General features: G+C 43.6%; 1 protein-coding gene across 1 annotated transcript in view; it reads left to right on the top strand.

Moving 5' to 3' along the window:
* Window positions 1-24927, top strand: part of TBC1D1 (TBC1 domain family member 1) — a 209185-nt gene that overhangs the window by 71533 nt on the left and 112725 nt on the right. The window contains exons 4-8 of the mRNA XM_075346959.1: window positions 1129-1233; window positions 3167-3299; window positions 9163-9254; window positions 15995-16105; window positions 18301-18426. Of these exons, the coding sequence (XP_075203074.1) occupies window positions 1129-1233; window positions 3167-3299; window positions 9163-9254; window positions 15995-16105; window positions 18301-18426 (567 nt within the window). The remainder of the gene's footprint in view (window positions 1-1128; window positions 1234-3166; window positions 3300-9162; window positions 9255-15994; window positions 16106-18300; window positions 18427-24927) is intronic.

Consider the following 24927-nt stretch of genomic DNA (forward strand, 5'->3'; position numbering starts at 1 on the left):
TTAATCGCTTTGAAAAATTGCAACACTTCTGCGCAACTCTGAATTGCGTTATCAGTAATTTTTTTTTTTTTTTTTGGTTAGCATCTCCATAATTCCCCAAGGCTGGGGCAGAATGTGTACAATTCATGAGATGTGGTGTACTGTGAGACTAAACTTATTCCAGTCCCTGACTAAAACCAGTTGTGTGGCAAGGCGCACACCACTTCTCAGACCTTCCTAACTTATTAATGGGCATGTGCCTTTTATTGAAGCACGAGCGTCTCATTCCACCACACCCCCTCATAAAGACCGGTATGAACATTTTTTTTTTTTTCTTTCAGCAATCTACAAAAATAAGTAAATAAAAAAAAATTGAAATAAACATGAAAAAATGTCTGTTCAGGAAGGGAGAAAATGACCTTGTACTGAACTGGAAAACACCAGCTGAGAATAAGGTGACTAGGACAAGTAGTTATAGAGGTAGGGCCCTGCATCTCAGCTTGACTAAGACTTCTTAATATACACAGGGAGAGAATTGTCATTCTAGGTGAGCCGGGCGGGGTTAGCCCACCGAGGTCCTGCCCCATATTAATCCTAGTTGCACAGTATGCTTGGTCGCATTTTTAAAAGTATATGTCTGAAGTCATGGAGCAGTCTTTGATTCATGCTACATGAATAAGCTGACAGGCCTTATCGTATGACTGACTCCTCACTCCCTGCAGATGATGGCTGTGATATTAGGCAATCATCTACCGCCTACAGGCGCATGTGGACCACAGCTCCTTTAGCTTCTGTTAACCTGTTTAAATACCGCTGTTAATCTGTTTTGGTCACCACACTACGCATAGTGTGAGGCAGTTGTAACCGTGCCCGCGGCATTATCGTGTGAAGCAGTGAATATTGATTTTATTTAACAGTGGGCACACATGTATTCATCCCAGCAGCGTGGCCGCTTCTGCCTCCTGTGACCCTGCTCCACAGTGAACCAGGCACATTCGTACTATAAGACTAACCCCCGCTATCCTTTTTCTTTTTTGGGGGGGGGGGGGGTGCGGGGCGAGAGAAGGTATCTGTAGCCTGTAATAGAAGGTATATTTATTAGTTATTTATTATTAGTTATAATTTAGTTATTGTATTTTTTGTTTTTAGGGCATCCAGCACGTCGATCACTTTGGTTTCATCTGCAGGGAGCCCTTACACACTGGGGGCTGTCACTTTGTCTGCTATGTTTTTCAATGTGCAAATGAATCCCTGGTAAGTCCAAATATAATTGGGTTATGTCTGTGGTTTCTTGTTTAATACGATTTGGTCAACAAATACAGGTTGTATCAGCTCCTCAAATTGTTCTTAATGCCCTCATACACGAGACAAAAGTTGCTTTAACCCGCCACTATTGGTGAGATTCCTTTTCTGTAACGTATGGAGGCCTCCCAACGCGTACTCCACAGATGATTTCAGGGTAAATGAGGGTCGGCCAGTTTTACTCCTCACCCTTTTTGTTTTATAGATATACCGCTGGCAGAGCCATTTTTTAGTGGCTTTCTCTGCTCTTCCCTTTGAAAATATTTTCAAACGTTTGGTCGAGTTGAATGTTAATGTGTATTGTGGCATCTATAGAGAGCCCGAATGTGTACGGCCGCATGTTTTTGTGTATGGCCAAATTTAGTTAAGTAAATTTCACACATTGGAAGTTGATCTTGGTCTTTTCTAAAGCCTCACAGGAGCCGCATGGTCTGTGTACATGTAGCGCCCCATGGGGCAGGTGTTTTAACCTGCTCATTGGCAGGCCGGGGTGCAGATCATCTGCGTTGTCACGGGGTGGCCTGGCCCAGTTCCGTTTTCCCGAGGCGTTCAGGAAGGAGGATTGGAGGGTGGTAGGGAGGATGAAGGTAGTAGTTGGAGGTTAGGAAAGTCTATTAGGATCGTGACGCCACCCGCGTTATGCAGCCGGGTAATACTCGCCGCCGCTGCTGTTGCTGTCCTCCGGGGCAGATATCACTGCAGTTAGGATAGTTTTGCTTTCCAGAGGAAAAGCTAGGACCCAGGGATATGCTGATGGTTGAATGGAACAATACGTTGGGGGTGCAGGGCTGAGGGTAACGGAAAGCACTGGACAACACAGGTTGGAGTTTCTTTTTACCTTTACTAGTATTTGGTGTAGTCCAGGAGCTAGCGGTCCGGTCAGCCTGGAAGCAGCAGGGGAATTTCTCTCTGCCTGGTACTTGTAAGCTTCCTTCTATGCGCAGGTGTAGGTCGCTGTGGCCTGAAGCCGCACAGCGTCCCTCTTCTATGTGTATTTATGTCCTCCGTCTGATGGGTAGCGTGAGCCGGTGCTGGAGCCCACTCTGTAGCAGTGACTCCTGGCTATTTCTTGCCACTTCACCTCCAGATTTTGGGTGGGCCAGAGGAGGTGAACTCTTCTGCCTTCCGGCGTTACTACTGGGCCATTAGCACCCAGTAGCTTGGGACGCCAGTGTCCCGCTCGGTCCTGGAGAGCTGGGTAGCAGCTCTCAGACAGCGACCATTCTCTTTGCTACGTACTCCTGTTCTGAGGTCTCACTTCCTGTTGCTCCTTAATCCCTCCTCCAAGTCAGTATGTCGAGAGGCTCCCTTCAACACAGGTTATGAGCTCCCCCTACTAGTCCAGAGGAGGAAGTGGTGTTGCATGTTAGTGTACCTGGTAGAGATTTCCCCACTGCTTTCAAGCATGGCATTGCCCCCAGTGATGAGCACAATACTGTGGTTCCCAGAACCACTGGGGTGCCACATATGTTGCTTACATGCTTACCAATTCTTGGAGGCTCTCGGTTAAAAGGGAAACTTCCCTAAAGCCAATTGGAAATCAAAGCTCCCCAAGCTTTTTATTTTTTTTTTGCCATCTTCCACATAGATTGTGCATTCTTAGCCGTGAGAATTAAGAGGGATTACTCTGTTTTCACATGCTGCAAATCCGTTACCCCTCTATATCCCCCAAAACAAATTTTAAAAAGTTTGCAAGTAAGGTCTTTGGTATGTGGACCATGGAAAAGGGTATTTTATAACCCCCTGCTAATTGGAAATGTTACAACAAAAAACATCTTTGTATTAGTTGGTGGAGATCTGTTCATAGCCCAACAAGATTGAGATGAAAAGCCCGGAGTTTCTAGGTAACGTTCCTCTATTGTTCATTTGTATCCTGTTCTTGCAGGTGGACGAGATCATGCTGACCCTGAAGCAGGCGTTCAGTGTAGCTGCTGTGCAGCAGAATACAAAGCCTCATCTGTTTGTGTGTGACGGGTGTCCCATGCAGTGCATGCACAAACTCTGCGAGAAAATAGAAGGTAGGTAGTAGTAGTATAGGAGTAGTGGAAAGGTTGAGCTTGGTTTTCAATAATGTTGACTACGGTTTCTCTGCTTCTTAAGGCTACATGCGCACGCTGCTTCTTTTTCGTGTTCACAAAATGCAGCCAAAACTGCAGCCAAAACTGCACCGTGTCAGAGAGAGCCTGGAAATGTCACAAAAAATGTAGGTGCTTTTTTGGTGCGTTTTTGCTGCTTTTTTGGTGCGTTTTTGGCTGCAGTTTTGTCAACAAATGTTTCATGTATTTTTCAGTTTAAACAAGCCCATAAAGCTTGTTGAATTGAAGAAAAAAAAATTAGAAATAAATAAATAATTAAAAAAAATGGCGTGCGGTCCCCCCCAATTTTAATGCCAGCCAGATAAAGCCATACGGCTGAAGGTTGGTATTCTCAGGATGGGGAGCTCCACGTTATGGGGAGCCCCCCAGCCTAACAATATCAGTCAGCAGCCGCCCAGAATTGCCGCATACATTATATGCGACAGTTCTGGGACTGTACCCGGCTCTTCCCGATTTACCCTGGTGCGTTGGCAAATCGGGGTAATAAGGAGTTATTGGCAGCCCATAGCTGACAATAAGTCCTAGATTAATCATGTCAGGCGTCTGAGACACCCTCCATGATTAATCTGTAAATTACAGTAAATAAACACACACCCGAAAAATCCTTTATTAGAAATAAAAAACACAAACACATTCCCTCATTACCAATTTATTAACCCCGACAAACCCTCCATGTCCGGCGTAATCCAGGATGCTCCAGCGTCGCTTCCAGCTCTGCTACATGCAGGTGACCGGAGAAGCAGCAAACACCGCCGCTCCGGTCACCTCCATGCAGCTAATGAAGACAGCCGCGCGATCAGCCTGAGCTGTCAGTGAGGTTACCCGCGGCCACCGCTGAATCCAGCGGTGGCCGCGAGTAACCTCAGTGACAGCTCAGCTGATCGCGCTGGAGCGTGGAGCCGACACAGGAGCGTGGAGCCGACACAGGAGCGTGGAGCCGACACAGGAGCGTGGAGCCGACACAGGAGCGTGGAGCCGACACAGGAGCGTGGAGCCGACACAGGAGCGTGGAGGACGGGACTTTCAGCGGCGGCGGCGGTGGCAGTGAGAGGGATCCATCATCTCCCCTGTGAGTGCACGCTGGGGACAGCGGTACTTCGGGGAACACGTGGAGGACGGGACTATCAGCGGCGGCAGCGAGAGGGGGATGGACATTGGCAGCTGAAAACATAGATTTTTCCCTCTCGCTGCCGCCGCTGCTGATAGTCCCGTCCTCCACATCATCTCCCCTGTGCGTGCACGCTGGGGACAGTGGTACTTCGGGGAACACGTGAAGGACGAGACTATCAGCGGCAGCAGCAGAGAGAGATAAAAATCAATGTTTTCAGCTGCCAATGTCCATTCCCCTCTCGCTGCCGCTGCTGATAGTCCCCGTCCTCCACATCATCTCCCCTGGGGACAGCGGTACTTCGGGGAACACGTGGAGGACAGGACGGGACCACTTGCCTGACCTCACTTCCTGACAAATCAGGTAAAAGGCAGGTAAAATGCACCACTTTTGATTAGCATGCATTTTTCCTGCGTTTTTGATGCCCTCATTGATTTCAATGGGTGACAAATGTTGACAAAAACGCAGGAAGAATGAACATGCTGCATTTTTTTTGTCACAAACTTTTGACAAAAAAAAACGCTGACAAATAAACTGCAGCGTGCGCATGACAAATCTGACTTCTCATAGACTTTGCTGGGAAGTCAGATGTCAGAAAGTTCTGCTGACAAAACTGCAGCCAAAAAAGCAGCAAAAAAGCAGGAAAAAAAGCAGCGTGCGCATGTAGCCTAAGTCTATGAGTTGCGAAACTATTCTTCATGCACAGACATTTCCATCTCAGTAACACGTCATGACTCTGATACCTTTTGCTGTAGTTAATCTTCTTTACAGCCAGTGATTTGTGTCAATGGTCACATGTCCATGTCAGAATGTCATTGCTGGGGCTAGCAGTGCATAAATCGGCAGGGGAAGCAATGATTTGCCTTCATTTTGTTATTTCAGCACATTCTACACTGTTTTAAAACCCTTTTTTATTCACTAGATAACTCTTAACCCCTTCAGCCCCAGAGCATTTTCCGTTTTTTGCGTTTTTGTTTTTTGCTCCCCTTCTTGCGAGAGCCGTAACTTTTTTTTTTTTTTTTTAATTTTTCCGTCAATCTGGCCATATGAGGGCTTGTTTTTTGCGGGACGAGTTGTATTTTTAAATGAAACCATACGTTTTACCATATGGTGTACTGGAAAACAGCAAAAAAATTCCAAGTGTGGAAAAACTACAAAAAAGTGTGATCGCACAATAGTTTTTGGGATATTTTATTCAGAGTTCACTATATAGTAAAACTGATGTGTCAGTGTGATGCCTGAGGTCGGTGCGAGTTTGTAGACACTAAATATGTATAGGTTTACTTGTATCTAAGGGGTTAGAAAAAAATCAAGTTTGACCAATAAAAGTGGCGCATGTTTTACGCCATTTTCTGAAACCCGTAGCATTCTCATTTTTTGGGATCTATGGCTCAGTGACGCTTATTTTTTGCGTCTCAAGCTGACTTTTTTAACCCCTTAACGACCCATGACGTACTAGATACGTCATGGATCGTGTCCCGGTAAGCCCCGCCCCCTGCCGCCGGCGGGCGGCGGCGAGACGCGCACATATAAGCTGTTATCAACAGCTGATATGTGTGCCTGCTAGCCGCGGGTGGAATCGCTTCCACCCGCGGCCATTAACCCCTTACATTTCGCTGCCAAAGTCTTGGCAGCGATATGTATATGGGCGCCGCCATTACAGTGACTTACCCCGCCCCCGCCGGAAGTCACGTGACATGATCACGTGACTTTCGGCGGTTGCCATGGTAGCACAGGGTCATGTGATGACGTCTGTGGCTAACATGAGTCACTTCCTCTCAATGCCGGAATACAGCCGGCATTGAAAGTGAAGCAGCAAATCTGCAGTTCTCAGCTCTGTAGCTGAGATCTGCAGATAGTGCAAAGTGATCGGATTGCTGATCGCAATAGCCCCCTAGGGGGACTAGTAAAATAAAAAAAAAAGTAAAAAAAAAAGTTTTAAAAAATTAAAAAAACCTAAAAGTTCAAATCACCCCCCTTTCACCCCATTGAAAATTAAAGGGTTAAAAAAATAAAAAATACACACATATTTGGTATCGCCACGTTCAGAAATGCCCGATCTATCAAAATATAAAATCAATGAATCTCATCAGTAAACGGCGTAGCGGCAAAAAAATTCCAAACGCCAAAATTACGTTTTTTGGTCGCCGCAAATTTTGCGCAAAATGCAATAACAGGCGATCAAAACGTAGCATCTGCGCAAAAATGGTACCGTTAAAAACGTCAGGTCGAGACGCAAAAAATAAGCCATCACTGAGCCTCAGATCCTGAAAAATGAGAACGCTACGGGTTTTGGAAAATGGCGCAAAACGTGCGCCACGTTTTTCGGATAAGCTTGTGAATTTTTTTTAACCCCTTAGATACAAGTAAACCTATACATGTTTGGTGTCTATAAACTCGCACCGACCTGAGGCATCATACCCACACATCAGTTTTACCATATAGTGAACACGGTGAATAAAATATCCCAAAAACTATTGTACAATCCCACTTTTTTTGCAATTTTTTCCGCACTTGGATTTTTTTTGCCGTTTTACAGTACACTATATGGTAAAACTTATGGTTTCATTTAAAAGTACAACTCGTCCCGCAAAAAACAAGCCCTCATATGGCAAGATTGATGGAAAAATAAAAAAGTTACGGCTCTCGGAAGAAAAGGAGCAAAAAACAAAAACGCAAAAACGGAAAGTGCCCGGGGGCTGAAGGGGTTAATGGTACCATTTTTGCCCAGATGCTACGTTTTGATCGCCTGTTATTGCATTTTGTGCAAAACTTGCGGCGGCCAAAAAACGTAGTTTGGCGTTTGGAAATTTTTTTTTGCCGCTATGCCTTTTTAATGATTTAATGATCAGATTAATTGATTTTAAATTTTGATCAGGCATTTCTGAACGCGGCAATACCAAATGTGTATATTTTTTTTTATTTTTTTAGCCCCTTAATTTTCAATGGGGCGAAAGGGGGGTGATTTGAACTTTTTTTTTTTTTAGGTGTTTTTTTTTTTTTTTATTTTACTAGTCCCCTTAAGGTGCTATAGGGCAGAGCGATCGAATTGCTGATCGCTGTCTGTAGATCTCAGCTACAGAGCTGAGAACTGCAGATATGGTGCTTTACTTTCAATGCCGGCTATATTCCGGCATTGAAAGGAAGTGACTCATTGTTAGCTACAGGCGTCATCACATGACCCTGTGCTACCATGGCAACCACCGAAAGTCACATGATCACGCACGTGACTTCCAGTGGGGGCGGCGGTAAGTGAAAATCATGGCGACGCGCATATACATCTCACTGCCAGACTTTGGCAGCGAGATGTAAGGGGTTAAATGTTCCGGGTGGAATGCGATTCCACTCGGAACATGCAGGCACACATGTCAGCTGTTAAAAACCGCTGATAGGTGCGCGGATCGCCGCATCCTGCAGGGGGCGGGGCTTAACGTCACACGCTCCATGACGGATATATCCGTCAAAGGTCGTGAAGGGGTTGTAAATTGGACAGACCACCAGGATTTTCATATATACTATAAAGCCAGTGCTATACTGGCGCTATCATGCTGATTCTAAACATACCTTTAGTTGTGAGATCGTATGTATAGTTTCTGAAATACAGGCAAGTAAAGCTTGCGAAATGCATTATTTGATGAAGTGCAACAGAATATCTATCTAATAGGTGGGTCGGGTTTTGCTAGTTATTCCTGCCCCTTTCCATTCTCCCCCTTCTCCCCCCCCCCTCTACCTTCCCCACCTCTACCTCCCCCCCTCTCTCCCCCCCCTCTCTCTCTTCACCCCCCCCTTCTCTCTCCCCCCCCCCCCACCCCCCCTCTCTCCTTCCTCCCCCCCCCCCTCTCTCCTTCCTCCCCCTATAATAACAGAGACGGCGGAAGGACAGGCAGGCAGACAGAGGTGGGAATAACTAGCAAACACTGACCCACCTGATAGATATTCCGTTGCACCTCTAATCAAATAACAGTGCATTTCACTAACTTTACTTGCCTATATTTCAGTAAGTATACATCCGATCTCACAACTAAAGGTATGTATAGAATCAGCATGATAGCGCCAGTATGGCATTGGCTTTAGTTTATATAGGAAAATCCTGGTGGGTGGTTCCCTTTTTTAAAAGATTGGTTACCTGCAACTGAGAGGGCTGCCATTATGGAGTGTAATCTACTATTGGTAAGCTCCAAGTTCTTGCTAGTGGTCCCTGATGGCCGTATGTTGTAAATGTATGTTTGTGCAGGGGATTGCAAATTACTGTGCCAAAAATGTGTGGCATATTTTAATTAAAAAAAACAAAACACCAGATAAACCTGATGTGTTAAGAAAACCCCACGTGGTTAGCTTGTCCCAATAGTGGTGGGTCTTTGACAGAATTGAGCGTTCTATGTCCAAAGAGCTTGTAGACTATATGGTTTCATTAACATTTTTCTTTATTTTTCATGCACTTATTTGTGATGTTCTAGATCTGTTCAGGCATGGTTTATCTTGTAATTTTCCACATGTTAATACTTGCAATATAAAAAAAAGTAATCCTACTGAATTGTCAGCTGCAATGTTTCTGGAATGTAGTTGGACCAAATCAAACCTGAAAAAATAACTGAAGGCTGATAGAACACACATCTGGAGGATAAATCATGGATACGTTTTATTACAGGGGTATGAACTTTGTATTTCTCTCTGCAGGTCTCCCCCCATCCAAAACCAAACTTGAATTGCAAAAACACATCACCACATTAAACAATGACGAGCAAGCCTCTGTGTTTGAGGAAGTGCAGGTAAGCCTGTAAGTCATGGCTATAACACTCCTTGTACTGACAGTATTTTATGTTATTGATGAACATCAGTCACTGAGGAGGCTTAAAGGGTCATTCCCCAATGAGAAATATCATACTGCATATCTACAGGATAGGTGATAATTTGCAAATTATTAAGGGTTTAACCTCTTAGACCCCAATAATCCCAGAAATGGGGTTCTATGGCATTGCCAGAGAAGGTCAAATACAGTGCTTGCCTTACTCCAGTAATCTTATAACGTTTTAATGGAGCGGTGGTGTGTATGTGAGGCCTCCCCTTCATTTTGGTGGGGCATTTTAGAGATCTCATGATCGGTGATGGCCGTGGTTAATCAGAACGTTATCTAGCGATTTTAGATAGTTGATACATTTTTGTGTTGAGAATAGCTCTTCTAAGTCTGTGTCCACGCTGCGGAAAATGCGCGGATTTTGCCGCGGATTTTTCTCGGAAAATCCGCGGATTTTCCAGAAATCTGCAGCACAGCTACTCCCCAGCCATTTCTATAGCATTTGGGAAATGCTGTGCCCACGCTGCGGATTTTTCCGCAGCGGAAATCGTGCAGATTTTCGTGCGGAAAAATCTGCAGCATGTCAATTATTGTTGCGGATTTCTCCGCAGGGTTCCATATACTTGCCTGCCTTGATAGAGACCCGAGTCACTTCTCCGTCCGGTGTACAGCAACGCGGTGGATCCAGCCAGGTACAGGACGGAAGAGGTGGGCGGGGCCTGCACGAGCTCTGGTCATGTGACAGCCGGAGCTAGTTCAGGCCCGCCCACCTCCAGCACAGTGAACCAGACGCTGCCTGACAGTGACCCAACCGCTGGAAAGCGAGGTGCTGCATAATGGAGGTAAGTATGAGCACCCCGATCACTGCAGCACTTGTTCTGCATTGAGGATGCAGTGCAGAAGCCATGGTACTGTATCCTCAATGCAGAAAGCGCGCACCATATCCGCACGACATTCCGCTGTGCATCCGCAGCATTGAAACAGAGAAAGTTCTGTTGCGGATTTCTGGGAGCACCTGCGGAATGTCTTGCGGATATATCCGCAGGACAATGTCCCCGTGGGCACATAGCCTTAGGCTGGAGTCACACTTGCGGGAGACTCGCGCGAGTCTCACATCGAATCACCCGGCATGGCCCCACACTCTCCTGACAGGAGCAGGTCAGCTGCATGTATTTCTATGTAGCTGAGCTGCTCCTGTCCGGAGAGCTGCAGGCCATGTTGGGTGATGTGAGAGACTCGTGCAGGTCTTGCATCACAAGTGTGACTCCGGCCTTAAAAGTATTGTCCCAACTATTACGTTATCCCAGACCCCCCAACCTTGCCCTGCTGGGTGTCTGACCCATGATCTGGAGAAAGGGACCTTGAAATGCATTGTTAGAATGGAGCAGTGGTCACTTAAGGCCCCGTTACACATAGCGATGTCGCTGAAATGTCACAGGTTTTGTGACGCAACAGCGACCTCGCTAGCTATCTCGCTACATGTGACACATAGCAGAGACCACCCCCCGCCCCCCCCCTTCCCGGCTGCGATATTGCCGATCGTACCTGAATGTCTTGGTTCTTTTTTTGATCGTTGGTGTCCCGCTGGGCAGCATGCATCACTGTGTTTGACGCCATAACAACGACGAGCGACCTTTTTGGCGACTCAGAACTCTGCGTTCTATCGAGGTCCGAGTCGTCAGAATAGCTGCTGTGTGACCGAGTCCCAACGACCGCCGAAGTCGTTATACAGATCACTATCGTTGCTGCGTCGTTAATTAGATCTGTATGCCGGCTCACTAGCGACGTATCAGCGATCCTGACCAGGTCATGCCGTCTGGATCGCTGGAATGTCGCTACGTGTAACGGGACCCTAAGAACCAAACCGTGTCAACAGAAGAGATCCTTCATAATTTCTGTCAGTATTTGGACCCATGTGAGGTTTAAGTATCTTTACTAGTTGTAACAATTTCCAGCATGTTCATAGACCTTTATCAGATTGAATGCACCATGAGAATGAATAAAACAATCAGTAGATTTGGTTTTCCTCCCTCAATCTCCATGCTGATTGCACCCAATTATACACCTCACCCCTGCATTACTACAAAATACCTGTGACTGTGTTTCTGCTGTCTGAAACATCATGTCCTCTATTCAAAAGTGAAACTGTCAAAAATGTAACGGTTTCCTCTCTACGAATATTCATAAACCCAATATTTCCTTTTTTAACATGTGGTTTTACCATTACTCCCCAGCAGCACGCCCGCTGTCTTGGGGTTATATTTGCCTCAGATCTCTCCTTTATTCCCTGAATTCGATCACTCACTCGCTCATGTCACCTCCACTTCAAAAACATCTCTAGAATTTGACCTTTTCTTACCTTTTCACTCTGCATAAAAGGCTTTATTGTTTCTTATTCAGTCTCATATGGACTATGGCAACTCTCTAATAATCGGTCTCCTTCTTGCTAAACTCTCTCCAATCCATCCCGAATGCAGCAGACAGGATGCTATTCCTCTCCATCCGCTACTCTGATGCCTCCACCCTGTGCCAGTCATTGCATTGGTTGCCCATGTGCTACAGAGTCCAATATAAGCTATAGCTTCTCCCTTGTCTCAATCACCCTACCTGTACCTTCCATTCTGCTAATCACCTAAGACTAACATCCTCAAGTCAAACTTCCCACTTTGGTCTCCAATATTTCTTGCAAGCTGCACTAATTTTCTGGATTTTGACACACCAGACAATCCAGTTTATTCCCAATACCCACAATGTTAAGTGTGCCCTAAAATGCATTTTGCTAGATTGGCCAATCACTTCATTTATGAAACTATTCAAGTTTTGTCCTATCAAAATTTTCTTCCAAATCTGGTGCCTCTTAACATCTGATGACACCAGTGGTTCCCAAACTCCAGTCCTCACGACCCCCAACAGTTCATGTTTTCAGGATTTCCTTAATATAGCACAGGTGATGCCTTGATAATGATTCTATCACCTGTTCAATAGTAAGGAAATCCTGAAAACATGACTTTTTGGGGGCAGTTAGGACTGTAGTTTGGGAAACACTGGTTTACACCCTCCATGCACTTAATAGCCCTCTGTACCTGCACCTGTACACATACTGGCTGGTGACCGGTTCATGCAGCGTTCTTCAAATATCCTATCCGGTTAATGGCCGGACCAGACTTCTACCATTTTACTTTTTGTGCATCCCCTAGTTCTTCATAGTGTATCTGGTGAGCAGGACTCGCTCCTCTTGGGATCTGTAGAATTTGTTTTTACTCTGTAATATCTTGGTTTGTATATGTCCCATCTGAATTGTGAAGTGCTGTGGAATATACTGTCACTATATAAATACTAATTATTAGTAAGACTGAGCATGTACCAATATATAAAAAAAAATGGCACTCACTAAGCATTTTATAGGCCACTGTAAAATGGCAAATTAGATATTTTATATGAAAGGAATTTATACAAACTTTAGTTAGTTTTTTCTTTTATGTCTCCTATTATAATTCTACCAATATAAGTGATTGCCACAAGGCATTCCTTTTTGGGGTAGACATTCCTGTGGGCATCTCTTTACCACTCCATCCCTATGTGCACAGACTGTATATTACCTTTTATACACACAGAATAAGCCCCGGCACCCCAACGAGACACCGTGGCACATGTGATGTACTACTTATTATGGTAGTAGGGGGTAAGGTATTCAGTGTAGCATTTATTAGCACTAGTAACGTTTGGTTATTGGGGACCATGTTGGAGCACTGGCTTTGTTAGAAAACAGTAGAGTTACGTGTTTGTTTGTTTGTTGTTTTTTTTTTTTTTCCCTAAAAGAATTCTTACAAATCTTCGGTGAATATGAACTAATGGCCGCACAAGCTGCAGTCACCCTATCTGTAATATGATGCTGAACGTGTTTGTTTGTTTGTTGTTTTTTTTTTTTTTCCCTAAAAGAATTCTTACAAATCTTCGGTGAATATGAACTAATGGCCGCACAAGCTGCAGTCACCCTATCTGTAATATGATGCTGAGAAGGATTGTTCTGCGTCAGTGCAGAGGTCCTTCAGGAAGTCCCTCATCTGCTGAGCTTATCAGTAATGTTGATGGACTAATGGACTTTGTTCCCAATGATCTAATGATTTCAGTTCCAAGCTTTTCATTAGTGGGAACCTTGGGATGTGCAGCTGGCTGACCCTCGCTGACTAACCAGATGTAAAACCTTGGTGAGACCATGATTTCTGCTGTAGCGTGACATCACTTCTCACTTATGATCGTTCTTGCCCTTGTTCTCACTACTGTCTAAGGTTCTGTATGAGCGATTGCTTGGAATATTGTGTAAAATGCTCGTCCTGTATCTAGTACTAGCGAGAAAAACTCTGTTCTCCACATCCTGCCAGATGGACTTCTCTCGTGTAGACCAGGAGTGAGTACAGGACCAGGGCAGAAGATTGAGGAAAGCTGATCTGTACATCTTGTTGGTAGAAAATAAATAGCTCTCATAATGATGTATTAAGTTTATAATTGTGTTGCATGATGCCGGGTTCATCCTGTACAATACATTTTGTTGTATCTTGCAAATAAGTTGTTTTTTGGCCCACGTTTCCATGTTGTAGAATGAGGAGACCACTTTCCTGGTCACCAATGCTTTGCAGTCTTCTGGTAATAAGTATTTAGGTCTGGTTGGTGCCTTGAACACTGTATATTGCAGCCGCCTAAAGGCTGAATTAACATTGACTTTTCTTCGTCAGACACAGACCTCTCGCTGCAGAACCATGACTTGTGTTCCCTGCTGGTCTACTGCCATCTTGTGGGCAACATGGCCAGAAATGTGTCGCGATTTTATTGCCTTTTTCCTCAAGGTTTTCGAGAACAGTTGTGTGTGTCTTGGTGTCGTGTGGTGTGTGTTTTTTTTTTTTTTTTTTTTTCGGCAATTACGTTCTTTTTACGGAGATATTTTTTTTTTTTTTTTACATATTTATTTCTATACTCTGCAGAGTATGTACAGGAAGTACAAAATGAGTAAACTGTGGCTGTTTATGCACTAAAAACTGAATATTAAAGCATCTGCATATCTTGCACTCATCCCATGCTTGATGAAAAATTGGAAAAGTCCCCCTTCTTGCAGTGTGACCTGATAACCCCTGCTAAAGGAGGGGCTGGAGAAGAACAAGTTGGCAGAGGCCCACATGACAGGGATTGGTCCATGAGTGATGGAGTAGGGATTGGTTGTCTGGTTCGGGGCAGAGGGTAAGGAGAAGAGATGTTGAAAGTGGGGATATGTATGGGGCCATTTTGGGGTCCTTGGAGTTGGTGAAACTGGTGGTGGGGGGATTTATATGGATGATTCCGTCCTGGATGGAATTTGTAATGGAGTGAACTGGGCCGTACACGGTCATGTCATGTTAGAAACAATGAGACCAGGTCAGTGGGTGTTGCAGAGGCAGGCATGTCAAGCACTTACTGGATTGATCTTCGGACATGGGTGACTTTGTGTCAAGAACGTTTTGCTTTTGGCTATGGCTGGCCATTAACTAGAGATTTTGGAAAGCTGAAAGGGCTGATAATTTTATAATCTGCCAACTACTACCACCTCTTTGAAACAATAATGAGGAGACCAATTCTGCGCGACACCTGCCACCCCCCCCCCCCTCCACCCTACCAATATGTCGTAGCCTTGTGTCATGCTACAGATCAGCAGAGTTTGTACAGTAATTTTGGAATTTTTAAATTTTGGTAGTGGTTTCTGAAAAAGGGAAGGTTGCTTTGATGAGACGCTCTAATGAATCTGGCATGTCCAACTTCTAAATGCTGATCCTTTTTGTTCTTCTGGAGATGAACTGTCGTGTGACCAGTCTTGCAGTGGCTCTCATACAGAGCAGAGGGCTCTCAGCTGAGCGAGCACTCCTGTGTGTGGGAGAGCCGCCCGAGATGGCTGCGACTGTACGATCTGCTGAAGCATTAATTAGATGACCGTCCTCTAAGTATAGCGGGCTTCAGTCCAACGCCTCGGCCTCTACAACATTGTGGCCTTTGAGTTCAACAATGAAGATGCATTAGCCTTTATTCCTGAAGGGAGGCCTTGGTCATCAGGAACTGCACAAGATCTCCTAGTAGATGTCTAGCTACTGGTGGCCTACTTGGGTGAAACAATTTGTTTTGTAATATTATGTATAACCAGTTTAAGGATATGTGCCCACGATCACTACCCACTGCGTCCTGGACGCGGCGGGTCCTGACCTGCAGGGCTGCGAGTTTTCTCCGCAGGAGACCACAGCTGCCTGTGCCCACTATCAGGGTTCGGAGCATTGTGGTCTCTCGCTTGTGTTCTCCCGTCAGAGGAAACTTGCGACTCCACAGCAAAAAATTGACATGTGTGCGGCTCGGAAAGCACCGCAGATCAGTTTTTGTTGTGGGATGTACATGCACAGTGGGCATGGGATTTCTAGAAATCCCATCCACTATGCTTGTACTGTACAACACAGCGTTTTGGACGCAGCGACAACACGCCACATACAAAATGCTGCAAACACTGATCATGGGCACCTTTTTATACTTGTAGCTCCTGATGAAGACTCACATTTTGGTTGTGTTCAAATGGCAGATGTAAGCTTTAGACATTTAGAATTGGTATAGTTTGTCTGTCAATGTGACATGAACAAAATTATATATATATTATATATATTTATTATAATTTCTAATTTGCCTATTTTGTTTTTAATCTTGGCTCAGAAAAGTCGTCCTCGGACAGAACAGAGAGAGAACGAGCTTATTATATCTCAACTAAGGTGTCTCTATGAAGAGAAACAGCGAGATCATGTCCACTGTGTGGAACCAAAACAGGTAATCTGTTTGTATTTGGAACTAGTACTGTCACTTTGATGGTTTTTGTTTTTGCTTTTTTTTTGTTTTATTTTTATACATGCATATATGTCAAAGTATTGGCACCCTTGAAATTGTTCCAGAAAATGGAGTATTTCTTCCAGAAAATTATTATATTTACACATGTTTTTTGTTACACACAAAGTAAAGATATGGGGAATTGGACATAATCTCACACTCAACTCCAAATATGGCCCGGACAAAATTGTTGCCACCCTCAACTTTAATATATTGTTGCACACCCCTTGGAATAAATAACGTCAATTCATCACTTCCTATAACAAGCAACAAGATTTTCATACCTCTCAATTGGAATTTTGGACCACTCTTCTCTTGCAAACTCTCCAGCATTTTGTTTCCATCTATTTCTGGGGGCTTCTTGAAGTAGGTTTGGGGTAATTGTCCTGCTGTAAGACCAGTCATCTAGGACACAAACAATATACAGTACATTGCATCCCCAAATTGTTTCGTAACCTTGAGATTTCATTATGCCTTGCATACAGTCAAGACACCCAGTGCCAGAGGTAGTAAAATAACCCCAAAACATCTTTGAGCCTCCACCATATTTGACTGTAGGTACTATGTTCTTTATATTTTAGGTAAACAGTAGAATGATGTGTTTTACCAAGAAGCTCTATCTTGGTCTTTTCTGTTCACAAGACTCTTTTCCCAGAAGAATTTTGGCTTATGTACATTTTGGCAAACTGCAGTCTAACTTTATGTCTGTCAGCAGTGGGGTCCTCCTGGGTCTCCTCCCATAGTGTTGCATTTAATTTGAATGAGGACAGATGGTTCATACTGACTGAGGCACCCTGAGCCTGTAGTCAATCCTGAATTTCTTTGGGACCTCTTAACCACCATCCAGACTATGCTGTGTTGGAACCTTTCTTCAATTTTTCTCTTATCTAGCTTCATCAAATTCACTTGCTCATGATATGGATTATGTGTACTTGTTTTCTATAATATGAGCAATCCATATTAGTATTCTACACCTGAGTTATTTATTTATTTTTTTAATTTTATAAATTTAAAATTTGCAAATACGTCTTAGAACATTTTTACTTTTCCCTGACTTAACACCGTACAGTAATGGGTTAATTTCTGTAAATCAAAAAAGTCCGTGGAGCCTCTGTTAAGAGTCTCAACACAGAAACCAGCCAGATTTCCCTCCGGGAAGGACCCAGCTCTTTTTAGGAGACCATCATAACCACCATATTAAGTGGCCTTTTAGTCAATATCCAACTTTTTGACAAGTTTAAAGTTATGACAAGGGAATTACCAAGGCCAGGTATCTATCCAACAGACAGCTGTTTCGGGTTATTGCCCCTCATCAGTGTGGAGTAGGATTCTGGCTAGATGGGAGCAATGCCTAGTAGACCAGCAAGACAAAACAATCGCCCTCGCTGGCTGCCGGCAGTGTTTTCTCTGGCTGGTCTCCCCGAGATCAGTGATTGTTTTGTCTTGTTGGGTTAATTTCTGTGGATTAGATGGTTGACAGTAATCTGATCATCTTCTTGTTTTACCTCCTAATAACCAGACAGACTATATCCATGTAAAAAGATAAAGGACCAGTCATTTCAGGAAAAAAAAATTGAGGTTAATAATACCTTGCAAACCATCACTGCGCTTCCCTGATTCTGACGCTCTTTTCCATTTTCCTCTGTTACGCCATTGTTGAGGTATTCACGTTTTGTTGCTTTTGAAAGTGCAGTATGAGAAATTTCGGCTTGTAGAGCATTTCTTCAGAGTCTTCTATAGGGCGTGCGTTTTCACCCCTCCCTCCAAGATGCTGCCTATTACAACTCTGCAGTGTTTAAGACTGCTAGATGAGTTGTGATCTGCAACATCTGGGAGGTAGAGGTGAAAGCATATGCCCTAGAGAAGACTCTGAAGAAACGCCCAGTTGGACTGCAAGCAGAAGTTTCACATACTGCGCTCAAAAACAAACAAATGTGAATATCTCTGCAGGGAAGCAACACAGCACAAAATGGAGAAGAGAAGCAAAATCGGAGAAGTTCAGGGTTTTTTCTTCTAAAAAAAAGGTATCCCATTACATTTTTGAACAAGTGACAGGTCCTCTTTAACTTTTATTTTTAATAGATTCTCTAAGAAAGTTTTATATTCTGTTAACTGTCATCTTCATATTTGAATTACAGGTCTCGGAGATATCCAGCAACCCCCTGAATGAGCTGCAGATCAGTGCCCCCCGCTTCAGATTGGAGCTTTTTAAGAGCAAAGCAAAAAAGTCCTTAACCGAATCCCTAGAAAGTATTTTATCAAGGGTAAGCGGTCTAATTCATACAGTTTCAAACTGGCCCATATTATGAGCTGCTTGTGGCCAAAAAGGGCATTGTTTAGTTATAAAAAAAAATTCGGCCATGGAATCTTGATTTGGTTTTTAATGTTGGGAATCATCAGGATTTATGATCATTTTACTATTAATAACATTCATATGGCATAAGACACAGTGCTGGTTGATGATGGAACGGTGTCTGCTCGATTTCTATTAGTCCAGCAGTACTAGAAAAATGCTCCTCACCATTACAATGGTGTTCTTGTTTCTTGGAAATTGTGTGGAAAAATAAACTGTACAGAAAACACGTAGAAGACAGTCTGTTACTTCTGTCGCCTTTTCTGTTATTGTATATACAGAACTTCACAATGTTTGGAGGAAATCTCTGCATTGGTTTATATGGCCAGAAAAGGTGACATTTTCTGTTGAGGGACTAAACTATGATCCCAAAAGAAAGCCATTAATGTGGGTCTGGAAATGTTAGAAATCGGTGATCGCTCCACCGTAGTACGTCAGCTGGAAAGTTTTTCTGTGAACTAATAGTTGGGCTGTCCTCTTTGGATTACTCCTTTTTGTATATGTCTTGGGGTAATTAACGAACTTCTCAAATAAATGGAATTAGAGAATATTGGTATCAAATTATTCATTTTTTAATTTTTTTCCCTCGATGGGTTTCTGAAAAAAATGAAAAAAAATAAAAAAAAAAAAAAATATATATATATATATATATATATATATATATATATATATATTTATATTATATTATATTATATTATATATGTTTTTTTTTTATTATTTTTGTTGTCCACTTCACATTGATGATGCAGAGTACAGGATCCGGAGCTGGGTGACTGCCTCTCTCGTACCCAGTACATCCAATGTCATAAAGAAATTAAAGTATATTCGTCGTTTCAATTTTTATTTAATAAATCAATAGTGCACGTGAAAATAAGCCACTTTCTAATGTATCTTATCTGATCAATTCTGGCAGACAAAGAAGCAGATTTCTCTGTCATTATGAAGAATTCTCAATTCTGATGTAAAATCTGTTGTCAGTGAAGACTTCCCCAATACTGAGAGGAGATTCTATGTAGATTGAAGAGGGGGCGGAGCTTTGCCTCTAGCTCCTCCCTCTGGCTCCTTCTCCCATTGTGGTATAATTTTATCAGTAACAGCTGCCGTCTCCTATCTCAGTAAGGCCTAAGCCACGCTGCATGAAAATCGTTGTGAGTGGAGTGCGATAAAAAATCGCATTCCATTCGGACCAATTTTGGCCTGTATGTCTGCACCCATGAGCGATTTATTTTCTCAGCTCTAATCAGACCGAGAAAACAATTGCAGCATGGTGCGACTAATGCGATCCTGTTTTCTCTCGCACCCATTTAAGTCTATGGGGCGAGAGAAAAATCGCACTGCACTCACGGTACACTGGTGTTTGCGAGTGCAGGGCGAGAATGGCAATAGCCGGCAACGGAGGTGAGAGGGCGATAAATCCCTCCGTCCCTCCTCAGCGCCGCCCCTCCCCCCCCTCAGTGCTGGCCCACCCCCCGCAGCTGAGGTCCGCTCACAAGATCGGACCTCAGTCGCAGGGACACTCTGCTCTACTGTGCTACCAGCGTGAACAGTGTCATGTGAGGCTATCGCAGTAATCCCCGTGTGCCCCAGCCTGATGCATACAGATTTTTTTTTTTTTTTTTCCCCTCTCTCAGAATTGAGCATGTTGATAATGACTGATCAAAATCTGGTAGGGAAAAAATGTGCTGATCTGCTATATTATAAAGTTGCTTATTTTCAGGTGTATTATTGATTTATGAAATAAAAATTGAAATGACAGTTACACTTTAATCTCTTTTTATGACATTCGATACATCCTAATAGTCAGTGCATTCCTGACCAATGACCCAGTCTATCATGGCAATTGCGGGGGCTCAGGCGCCGTACCCCCCCCCCACCCCCCCACACACACACACACACAATCGCCGCTGGGTCTCCAGCTTATGTTTAAAGCTGAGACCCAGCTCTCGCTGCCAGGAGCAGTGCCCGCACCGCTCCCAGAAGTTTAACCCCATAAATGCTGTGACCAATAGTGATTGCAGCAATTCAGGTGGCAGAGAGAGTATCACTCTCTTCTCCTGAGCGATCGAGACCCCTGTGATGTGATCACAGGGACCCACTCGCTACCATGGTAACCCGGGATCGTCAACATGACCTGGTCACACACCTACGCAAAGCCTCACACACCATGCCCAATGCATGATATGAGGAGCGAACTGTCAGTGCTGTGAGTGCTACACTGACACACACAACAAACTGTAATGATCGTGCATTGCAGTAGATTATATTGAGTGATCAGACTGATTAAAAAGTAATGTCCCATAAAGGGACTAAGTAAAAAAAGTTAGCAAAAAAAAAGTTAAAGAAAAAAATGGTAAGAATATTAAAAAAACCCTCTATCATACAGCTGACAAAAAAGAGGGCTAAAATGCAATCAAAAATTTTTAATTTATAAATAAATAGTTCTCCTGAAAACATAATCTTGTCCCGCAAAAAAGCAAGTCGTAGCGCTTAGTCAGCCCAAAAATAAAAAAAAATAGCTCTCAGAATACAGCAATTCAAAAACTATTTTTTTTTCTAGAATATACTTTTTATGGTGTAAAAGTGGCAACACCTTTATAATAAAAAAAAAAAATGTGGTATTGCTTTAATCGCCTTGTAAAAATTGGAAATCTGGGGTTAAAACATTTTAGTGGTAAAAAATGTAATTTCTTTTTACTTCACCGCCCAATATCTGTGGTGTCAATATACTCACTGCACCCCTAGATGAATTCATTGAGGGCTGTAGTTTGTAAAATGGCGTCACTTGTGGGAGATTTCTGTTCTGGCACTTCCAGTGGCTCTGCCAATGTGACAATGCACCCGCAAACCATTCCTACTAAATCTGAACTCTAATATAGTGCTCATTCACTGCTTCACTTTGCCTGAAAAGTAGTTTTCGACCACATATGGGGTATTAACGAAATCAGGAGAAATTGCACAACAAATTAGTCAATTATCTCCCTTGTGAAAATCAAAAATTTGTTTTAAAGCAACATTTTTGTGTTTTAAAAATGTAGGTTTTTTTCATGACGCAACAATATAAAATTCTGTGAAGCACTTGGGTGTTCAAGGTGCTCACCAAACATCTAAATAAATTCCTTGAGTGGTTTAGTTTCCAAAATGGGGTCACTTGTTTGGAAGCTCCACTATTCAGGCACCTCAGGCGTCTCCAAATGCAACATGGCATCCGCTATCTATTACAGACCATTTTGTGCTCTAAAATTCAAATGGTGGTCCTTCCCATCTGAGCCCTGCCGTGCGTCCAAACAGTAGATTTCCACCACATATATAAGGGATTGGCATAAAAATTGCACAACAAATTGTATGGTGCATTTTTTTTCTTCTTTACCCTTGTGAAAATGCAAAATTTGGGGCTAAAGTAACATTTTTTGTAGGAAGAAATTTTTTTTTTTTTCCCCCTTCCATTTTGCTTGAGTTCCTGTGAAGCACCTAAAGGGTTACTAAAGTTTTTGAGTGGTTTTGAGCAAAGAGGGGTGCCATTTATTTATTTATTTATTTATTTATTTATTTTTTTTTTGAATGTCACTTTTGGGTGTTTACTGTCACCTAGACCTCTCAGTCACTTCAAATGTGATGTGGCACCTTTTTTAAAAAAAAAACAAACAAACAAAAAAACCCTTTTGCTGGAAAGATGAAAAACTGCTGATAAACTTTGAACTTTTCTAACTTCCTAACAAAGAAAAGTGTTTTAAGAATTGTTGATACAGGTAAAATGTAAGAATTGTTCTAATGTAAAGTAGAGATGTGGGAAATGTTAGTTAATAACTATGTTGTATGACAACTCACTGGTTTATGGGCATAAAAATTCAAAGTTTGAACATTGCGAAATCTTCTACAGCTCCAATATTTTAAAAAGTACCGTATTTTTCGCACTATAAGATGCACTGGACCATAAGACGCACCCTGGTTTTAGAGGAGGAAAATAAAATTTTAAGGAAAAAATGTGGTCATCACACACTTATGGGTCGAGGATCTGCTGCTGACACTGTTATGAGGGTAAATGTCCCCAAATTCTCTACTAAGGTACCCCATCCTGCTAATGATCCTCCTGCCTTGTATATGATCCCCATCTTTGTATATATGTAACCCATCCTGGTATATATTCCCATCCTGTTATATACCGCCATCCTGGTATATATTCCCATCCTGCTACATAGCGCCATCCTGGTATATGCCTTTATCCTGCTATATACCCCCATCCATCCTGCTATATGGCCTGTATCCTTTGGCACACAAAAAAAATAAACGTTTATACTCACTTTTCCTCGCTCCCTGCAGCATCGCTCCTCCTCCTGTCAATGCAGGCAGCAGCACCGCTGGAGTGTTGAGCAGTCACCGTTGTCTCCAGCATCTCTCGTCCTCCTGTCTGCCTGTCAGCTGACCTGTGTGGAGACTAGCGGTGCGCACAGGGATGATGTCATCGCTGTGCTCACCGCTCTCTACACAGATCACCTGGCCGGCAGACAGGAGGGGATCTTGATGCTGCAGGGGAATAGTGACTGGTGAGTATACATATTCACTGCACCCCGCGCTGATGATGATGCGCGGGGGGGGCAGTGAATACAGTCGTACATGATCACTCCAGGCTGTAGTTGCCAGGGGTGATCATGCGGGCCGGCTCTTTAATATGAGCGCATCACCCGCCCATCACCCTGCCCACCTGTCAGCGCTGAGTGATGGACGGGAGGATGGGCGTGCATATGAAATGAGCGGGTCCACGTGGTCACGGCAGGCTGCTACAGCCTGCTCGTGCCCTTGATGACCCGCTCCACAGCAGCACCCTCATTCCCCGCAGCCATATTCAGAATATAAGACGCACCCCCCACTTTCCCCCAACATTTGGGGGAAATAGTGCGTTTTATAGTCCGAAAAATACGGTAATACAAAATATATTGTCTTATATTTACCACTATCCATGAAGTACAATGTCAGGAAAAAACACTATCCGAATCACTGGGATCTGGTGAAGTGTTCCAGAGTTATAACTTCAAAGTGACACTGGTTAGAATTGGAAAATTGGCCTGGTTATGAAGATGAAAACGGGCTGGGGGGGTAAAAAGGTTAATGGCTATCACCAGAAATACAAAGGAACCTATATAGAGTATCGCCCTCCAGATGACCGAATGCAGACCATGCCATGATGGACGTCTTTTTTTTTTTTTTTTTTTATTTTTTTTTTTTTAATTTTTATTCCATTGTTGCAGTGATTTGGTAACTGGTTTGTGCAGCCTGGCGTCATTGTCATTTTTAATAGATACATATTCATATATTTACAAAAACAAATGACCTTTTAAGGACATGTAATTGCTACATCCCAGAGCTTCTCACTTCTATTGTTCTGGTCCAGTAATGGGTGATTACGTAGATTGGCGTCTAATTATTGGAGTGCTGTTTATTGCTGTGCCAGGCTCTTGTACAAAATGGCAGCTCAGGATATTTCTGGCTTAGTGGCATCCTGGCGTCCGCTCTGAACACCCCTGCCAAACTGAAAATAAACTAATCAGGAATTAAATCTGTAATTTCTTCCAGGATTCGGGCTCCCTAATGCTGGCAGTACAATGGCTCTCCTTTTAGAATTGGCTGATTAGCCGGGTTTTACTTCAGAACACGAGAGTTTCATCGTCACATCGGGCACTTTGATTTATAAGGAGCGGATTTCACAATTAACTCAAAAAGGAAAGATTTATGGCTGTGACTCAGAGATTGCTCTATGCTGTGACTACCATCTTATTCATCTAGGAGCGAGGGGATAAATGTGTTCGCTTATGGATCTGGAGAACAGTGAAACATTAAAGGGAACCTGTCAGGTCCAATATGCACCCAGGGCCACGAGCAGTTCTGGGTGCATATTGCTAATCCCTGCCTAACCCTCCCTGTATACACTAGCATAGATAAAGAGATCTTTAGAAAAAGTATTTCCCTGGGCGTTGGTTCCCCAGCCAGTTGCCCCCATTAGCATGTTAGTACGCCCCTGTGAGCCCCTGTGGGTGTGCTAACATGCTAATAAATGTGCTGCATTAGAGGATGATCTCACTCACCTCTCCGCTGCCATGGCCGTCCGACACTGGATTTTGGCTCAGTGCGCGTGACCCCGGAGGTTCGGTCATGTGCACTACTTCAGTTTGTAGTCAGGACGTGAACACCCGGCTTCATAGTGCGCATGACCGAAACTTCGGGGTCATGCGCACAGCCGAAATCCAGCGTCGGACGCGATGGCAGCAGAGAGGTGAGTGAGATGATACTCTGATGCCGCACATTCATTAGCATGATGGCACACCCACAGGGGCCCACAGGGGCATGCTAACATGATGATGGAGCTGACTAGCCAGGAGAACTGATGCCCAGAGGACTAGTCCCCGCGCTCATTAGCATA

The sequence above is a fragment of the Anomaloglossus baeobatrachus genome, chromosome 1 (genome assembly GCF_048569485.1).
Source record: "Anomaloglossus baeobatrachus isolate aAnoBae1 chromosome 1, aAnoBae1.hap1, whole genome shotgun sequence".
Classification (NCBI taxonomy): Eukaryota; Metazoa; Chordata; class Amphibia; order Anura; family Aromobatidae; genus Anomaloglossus; species Anomaloglossus baeobatrachus.